Below are 8,037 nucleotides of genomic sequence, written 5' to 3'. Positions count from 1 at the left end.
AGGATGTAGCCTTTCTAGACCGGCTTCTTTCATTTAGTTTGGATTTGAGATTCTTCCATAACTTTTCCTACCTTGATAGCTTAATTATTTTCATCACTGAATAATACACCATTGCATGGATGTCTCACTATTTGTTTACACATTTACCTATTCAATGACATTTTGGGTGCTTTCAATTATTGTAATTATGAAGAAAGCTGCTATAAACATTTGTGAGCAGGTTTTTATATGGATATATGTTTTTAACTCATGTGGATAAATATCTAAGAGTGTTACTGCTGGATCAGAATGGGAGGCCTGTCTTTAGATTTCGAAGGAACTGTCAGCTTGTATTCCAAAGTGGAATTCCCATGGAATACAATTTTTTTCAAAAAACACTCTTAAACCAAATACAAGAAGAGTGTATTTCATTGTATGCAAAATAACATCCATAAAAATATTAACAAATATAAAACCACATTCGCTCCTGGCTATTCCCTACAGGCTTATTTGTTATAGTCAAGGACTTTCCAAAAGGTAAAATTTAGTTTGGACTGAGAAAGTAACAAACACTGATGAGGACAACCCCATAGTGAAAATGAAACTTTCATAGGCACAAAGGAATTCGAATGACCCCTTCTTGGAGGTAGTACTGCTTTGTTACACACTGAGAAACTTTGTTCTTTTATCACTGACTTTCAGAAATTTGCTGTTTGAAATTATATAATTAAAGATGAAACACCTCCCTTTTGACAGGGTAGTCTCTCCACAGTGAGATCTTATATGTGATGTGAGGTGTGATGAAGAAGGAAAGGCTTTCTCACACTCCTTACATTCCTAAGTCCTCCACTATGAGCTTTTATATGTCTTCTGAGGGAAGAGAAATCACGAAAGGCCTTCCCACATTCCTTACATTGATATGGCCTCTCTCCAGTATGAATTCTTCTATGTGTCATGAGGCCTGAGGACTGCCTAAAGGCTTTCCCACATTGCTTACATTCATAAGGTTTCTCTCTACTGTGAGTTCTTATATGTGAAGTGAAGTTAGAAGAATACCTAAATGTTTTCCCACATTCCTTACATTCATAAGGCCTGACACCAGTATGAGTTCTCATATGTGAAGCAATTCCTGAAGAGTAACTAAAGGCTTTCCCAAATTTCTAACATTCATTAGGGCTGTCCATTGTGAGTACTTATATGTGTAGTAAAGGATGAAGCCTGACTATAGGCTTTCCCACATTCTGTACATTTATATGGCTTGTCTCCACTGTGAGTTCTTCTATGACTAGTGAGATGTGAGGAACACTTAAAGGCTTTTCCACATTCCTTACATTCATAAGGCCTTTCTCCACTGTGAATCCTTCTATGTACAATGAGGTATGAGGATTGCCTAAAGACTTTCCCACATTCCTTACATTCATAAGGGCTCTCTCCACTGTGAGTTCTCATATGTGAAGTGAAGTTAGAAGGATACTTAAACGTTTTCCCACATTCCTTACATTCATAAGGCCTGACACCATTATGAGCTTTCCTATGTGAAGCCATCGCTGAAGAATAACTAAAGGCTTTCCCACATTCCTTGCATTGATATGGCTTCTCTCCAGTATGAATTCTTCTATGTGCCATGAGGTCTGAGGCCCGCCTAAAGGCTTTCCCACATTGCTTACATTCATAAGGCTTCTCTGCACTGTGAATTGTTATATGTGTAGTGAGGGTTGAGAGCTGACTAAAGGCTTTTCCACATTCCTTACATTCATAAGGCCTCTGCCCATTGTGAGTTCTTATATGGTTAGCGAGGTTTCCTGAGTGACTAAAGGCTTTCCCACATTCCTCACATTCATAAGGCCTCTCTCCACTGTGAGTTCGCATATGCGAGGTGAGCTGTGAGGGATCTCTAAAGGCTTTCCCACATTCCTTACATTCATATGGCCTCTCTCCAGTATGAATTCTTCTATGTGTCATGAGGCCTGAGGACTGCCTGAAGGCTTTCCCACATTGCTTACATTCATAAGGCTTCTCTCCACTGTGAGTTCTTCTATGTGAAGTGAAGTTAGAAGAATACCTAAATGTTTTCCCACATTCCTTACATTCGTAAGGCCTCTGTCCATTGTGAGTTCTTATATGTGTAATAAGGGATGAAGCCTGACTAAAGGCTTTCGCACATTCTGTACATTTATATGGCTTGTCTCCACTGTGAGTTTTTCTATCATTAGTGAGATGTGAGGCACACTTAAAGGCTTTTCCATATTCCTGACATTCATAAGGTCTTTCTCCACTTTGAATCCTTCTATGTACAATGAGGTTTGAGGATTGCCTAAAGTCTTTCCCACATTCATTACATTCATAAGGCCTCTCTCCAGTGTGAGTTGTTATATGTGTAGTGAGGTACGAGGGCAAACCAAAGGCTTTCCCATGTTCCTTACATTCATAAGGCCTCTCTTCACTGTGAGGTCCTAAATGTGCAGTGAGGGCTGAGGAAAAATTAAAGGCTTTCCTAAATTCCCTACATTCATAAGGCTTATCTCTGTTATAGAAAAGGAGGGATAAAGGGTCACTAGAAGAACTTTCTTTACATTCACCCTTGTGACCTCTCACATGTGTCCAAAAGGACGAGAAACTACAGAAATCTTTCCCATACTCATTACATTTATACTGATTGTCACTAGTGAGTGTTGTCACAGGATTCTTAAGAGTTGAGATACAAATGAAATCCTTTCCACATACCTCACACTTATGGAGTTTCTTTCCACTAAGAGGTCTCATAGGAGTGGTACCACCACAGGCTTCTCTAGATGTAATAAACTGACAGGTATGGTGGTTATGTGATGAGGGATCCATGATGGCTTTTTCACAGTCAGAGCATTCAAAAGGATTTACTTCTGGAGGATTTCTTTTCTGCACGGTAAGATTTGGAATCCGCCTGAAGGTTTTCCCACACGCATTGCCTTCGTTACTTTCACGGAGGTTTTCTACTGTATGAATTCTGTTAAAAACAGGCAACATGTTGTTGGAAATCAATTATTTCCACTTCACCATTACCTGACAAAGCGAACATGCAATTTTTGGCTTGACTTCTCTCCTGTTTCATACTTCAAATCATCTAGCAGAAATAGTACCATAATTGTCACTGTTTTTCTAAAATATGAGGCTTTCTGATCATTGTGTGTAAGTGAAATATGTTTCAAATACTCAATGTCTGACACACATTTATGAAAAAGTTGTGAAAATTCTCTGAACACGTAAGTTTTCAGCAAACTTTATACATACACAATATACGTACACATATATATATTTATATATGTATAAGCACAGATCAGGGCTTCAAACTGGTTTGTATTGCTTCAACAACTGCCAACGTAAATAACGGCAGTGTTCACGTTGGATATCTGTTGCCCATCGGATTTCAACCTGTGTTGGGAACAAACCACAGAGCCCTGAACAAAGATGGCAGCCAATCTCACAGCTTTCAATGTGCATCGATCCCCACAGTACTGTCAATAATCCGATCTGTATGAATTCGAAAAAGTTTCAGGAACCTGCTGCAGAACACTCAACAACAGGACTGTGACGAGCAACACACATTCAAAGCAGTGTAGTGGGACATCGTCTTTGTGCAGGGCACTGCCAACTATTCTCTGCTCACGTCAAAATCCAACAGGCAACAAGTTTGGTATCTAAGCAATGTGTACACCGTCCTTCTTTATGTTTGCAATTACTGAACTGTTCCAAAACAGTTGGAAGCCTTGGTATATACAGATCAGCATACGAATGTGTATTTTAACGTCATCACAACTTAGGATTTTCTCGAGAAGCACCGTTTTCTCTTGTTTCAATGACACTCACCTCAGACGTCTCTCTTGGTTTTTATGATCATCTTTATTACTGTGTGATTCAGAGATTTCTCCTAACATGGAGGACCAGGTGTTATTTTTTATGTATCCCACCATTATATCTTTGCCGGGTAACTTTTCTCCATCCTTAAGGTTTCCAAAGTCTGACCCAATAATTCAAGTTGAGGTTCGCAATATGAAACAAATGGAAAGAAATTATTCGGGGAAAAAAGACCACTGTTAATAAAGACGTAGCCACATTTCACTGTTTCAGCACTTTACCAATGGTTTAGAAGCAGTTTACTAGGACATACTTCTATGAACTTTGACAGTGACGGAGACATGAACAAGTGTAGTTAGAGCTAAGTAGAAATATACTGGACACGATATACATGTAACATTAAAAGAGGAAAAGGATCCGCATAACCACAAGTGTGAAAGGATTGCTAAAGTCAGAAAAGCAAGCTCAGGTTTCTGTGAAGTTGTGTCTCTGGGAAAACAAATGTGTAGAGCTGACATGGTGCTCATGAAGAAACACTTATCATGAGGGAAGACAGTGAAGAGTAATGAGGAGTTCCTTGACATTGAGGCAATACTTTGCTCTTCAGGGTCTCTAAAGACAGACAGGTGTGGGTCGATTTGCAGCAAAATAATCATGTCAAACTTGTAATCAACACAGTAATACTCTACACGGTCCCCAAATACAATACTCTCTGTGCCCCAAAGTGACCCCTAAAGCCAGTGCTTACATTTACAACACTGAAAGAGCCTCAAGGTTTTTAATCACAAGAGAAATGAAAGCTAAGTATAATACATACTGCTTTGTGTTCACGGAAAGCCAAGATACATGAGCTCTATGGGCCAAAGGACCATGCCTCCTTTATTTAATGATTTATTCTCATTCCTCAGCCCAAATTCTGCAGTAAACTTAATGAGTAAAATAGTTTTCTTCACTAAAGGAATAATAGAAAACAGAAAAAAAAAAAAAAGGAATCTGGTCTTACCTACTGAGGCCAGGTTTCTGAAGGTTTCGATCATCACATCTCTGTAGAGTTTCCTCTGAGTAAGATCCAGCAAAGCCCACTCTTCCGGGGTAAAGACCACAGCCACATCCTCAACAACCACTGAGTCCTAAAACATTGACACATTCTGCATCAGCGAGGTACCATGGACTTCAGTGTGTACAAGAATGAAGGGTGAGGCTGACATTCCTGGGGAACAGAGGATTCTTAGGGATTTGACACAAGGTTCTGTGTACTATCAAGGTCTACTCTACGGTATGGCCATCAGCCTCGTCCCTTCACTAACTACATTCACTTCCTCACTGATTGCTTTCTGTCTCACAGACTTCCAGCACTGAAATTATCTCTCTACAGCTCGACTGCGACCAATTGCAGTCGTATTCTCCTCTCTCTTTACAGTCTGGAATGGTTAGAAAACATAGCAGACATTAGAGAAATGCTCTCATTCAGATCTTCACTTCCTTCTGAACAAAGAATTACCACTCCTTCCGTAAGCCCTACCAGAACACACTCAACAAAACATAAAGCACCGGGTGAAGACAGGATGATGTATAGTAACTGGTAAACACTGCAGAATGGCAGTTTTGCTTTTGTTTCTCACAACCATGGGAGGACCAGGGGCCAATTATCGACACACTGGCAACCCAAACACTGAGCTGGTCATATTTTCTTCAACTCTTAGAGATAAGTATGTGGCTGATTCAGGTCAGGAAACTCTCATTGAAGAGAGAGCACCAAGGCCCAAGGTGGGAATGTGACAGGTCCACAAACACAGTCTAATGTTAGAAGAGGACAAGGAGCAAAACATCTGCAGAAACAACAACACCACACCCTTGTGTTTGCTCAGTGAGAAAAGGTTACCATTTCCATCTGGAAACCCTGGTGGCATAGTGGTTAAGTGCTACGGCTGCTAACCAAAGGCTCGGCACTTCAAATCCGCCAGGCGCTCTTTGGAATGTCTATGGGGCAGTTCTACTCTGTCCTATACGGTCGCTAGGAGTCGGAATGAACTTGATGGCACTTGGTTTAGTTTTTGGTTGGGATGACTGTAAAACATGCTGAACGTAATCAGTGTCACCAAACTATACCTGTAAACGCTGTTGAATTGACAAACATTTTGTTAGGTATAAATTCTACCACAAAAAAATTAATTTTATAAGTAAGCTGAAATGCAGATGGTTTACAGGTTAAATTGCCCTTGGAGCCTAGGAAATAGACTTACACACCAGCCCTCTAGGGGCTGTGCTTCAGAATTCTCTCACATTCGCAGCCCCTGGAAGGCACCTAACCATGACTACCTGAACCCTGACCACTGGAATCCCCTGGTCTGTAAGAGTGACCTTTCTGAAACAGTAGGAATCCGTTGGATTCCTCGTGTCAAGAGGAGAGAAAAGGCTGCTAAAAGACACCCTCAGTGCTAAAACAGAGTAATTTTAGAGAAAGAAGACTCCTCTTGTCAGGGAAATGGTGACGTGAGCAGCCTATGTCATCTCTAATCCATCCTGGTATGATGGGGTCACAATAACTTTGAACCAGAGCCCAAATCCAAAGTTCTCCTCCACTGCAGTGGGCGAGCTTATATATTTTAAACTCATCAAAAACCCTGATATTTATTATAGAATAATGATGAAATGTCCCATGTACTGAGCAACTGTGATTTTTCTTTCCCGACTCTTCTAAGCAGATATTATTTCAGACAAGTCATAGCTGAGTAAAGTTAAAAAAAAAAGAGACGAGCATTTAATCACATCCTGAGTGTTTCCCACATGGAACAATGCTAGCCAGGATCACAATGCAGGTCAATTTCTCTTTGAAGTCTAAATTCCTGACAACTCCATTTCTGTCCATATGCATACACTTTTGTTGTTATTTTTGCTGTTACCGTCCAATAACAGCATAAAAAAAAAAAAAAAACCCAGTCGATGATCTAAAGTACTGGAGGATACTAGGAAGAAGAGAAAAAGGTAAACATTCTATTCAATTCATACAACCAGGACATACTTCTCCTGGCAAAGCCCTGTGTCTCAGACAAGACTTCTTCCCTCCAGACCCTTAACTGTGGCTACATTCATTCATTAAAATTGATTCAGGTCCTACTGACACAGAGTCTACTGCACATTGGCAAAGCAGATACAGCAGTGAACAAAACAAACACCCAGATGAACATGGATAGTAAATTCTTTGAGTGGGGACAGTAAATTTAAACACATAAACATGTCTATATAACTATCATGTGGCAATGTGTTCTATAAAAGAATTCAGGTCTTTGAGAAGAAACTGTTCTAGAAGGAGGAAACAGCCAGAGCACAGGTCAGAAGGTGTGAAGGTGTCTTGGATGTCTTAGGAAGAGCCAAAGGCCCCGCGTGGCTGGAGCAGAATGCAATGCAGATGAAAAACCTTCTTAGGAATCTGGACGGGTGATTGGGGTCAGTGGGCTTATCATGTTCGGGGGAACTCGTTGGCAACTGAAAAGAATCTGGCTTTTAATCTTAGTGAAATGCTGAGTAATTTTACACTTTTGAGCAGTGGAGGAAACTTGTATGATACCTCTCAATCCTTTTAAGACTCATAGTGCTCCAGTGCCTAGGGGGACTCAAGAACACTGTTCAGAGACATGGGACAAGGATGGCTCTAGAGGGTCGGGGCTCAGCCTCCACAGCCAGAGCTGCTCCGTCTTCAGATTCAGGACAGAAGACTCTGTTATTCAACACAGAACACCAAGAACCGGGACGGTGGAAGTGGGGATATTAACACCGTGTGATGCTACCTCTGAGAGTCACATAAGGAAGGTGACACCAGGTATTCAAATCTTCAAATGCCATGTATGTAGGGATGAAGGGCCCAGAGACAGTGGAGCAAGGTATTAGGGTGCCTCCTAGGGCTCAGTTCCTCAGCCTCCTCTGTCACTGTCTTCTTCACTGAAACCACAGTCCCGCAGCACACGGCTGCTTCCCAACAATTCAGATCCAGCCTCACCCACATAATGCTAAGGATAACCCAGTTCTGCGTAGAACTCACCATTTTCTTCTCCAGCTTCTGGGCGTCTATGGAATGACGTCTCTGACCCCAAGAAGCCACTTCCAGGAAGAGGGACAGGACTGGAAGCAGAGGCCTGGGCAGTCTGGAGGCAGATGAATAATGTTTGGTCCACACGCCAGTGACAGCAATTGAAATCCTTCCTTGTGATTGATGGATGTGCCAGATGG

The 8,037-nt window shown here is 41.2% G+C and overlaps 1 protein-coding gene across 1 annotated transcript; it reads right to left on the bottom strand.

The window, feature by feature from the left end:
- Positions 1–1,149: 1,149 nt before the first annotated feature.
- Positions 1,150–2,982, bottom strand: LOC100656667 (zinc finger protein 345-like). The gene has a single exon (XM_023542741.2). It carries the CDS (start codon positions 2,980–2,982, stop codon positions 1,150–1,152), a length of 1,833 nt encoding a protein of 610 aa, XP_023398509.2.
- Positions 2,983–8,037: the final 5,055 nt, after the last annotated feature.

The sequence above is a fragment of the Loxodonta africana genome, chromosome Y (genome assembly GCF_030014295.1).
Source record: "Loxodonta africana isolate mLoxAfr1 chromosome Y, mLoxAfr1.hap2, whole genome shotgun sequence".
In the NCBI taxonomy this organism is placed as follows: domain Eukaryota; kingdom Metazoa; phylum Chordata; class Mammalia; order Proboscidea; family Elephantidae; genus Loxodonta; species Loxodonta africana.
This window is presented reverse-complemented; position numbering and strand designations above follow the sequence as displayed.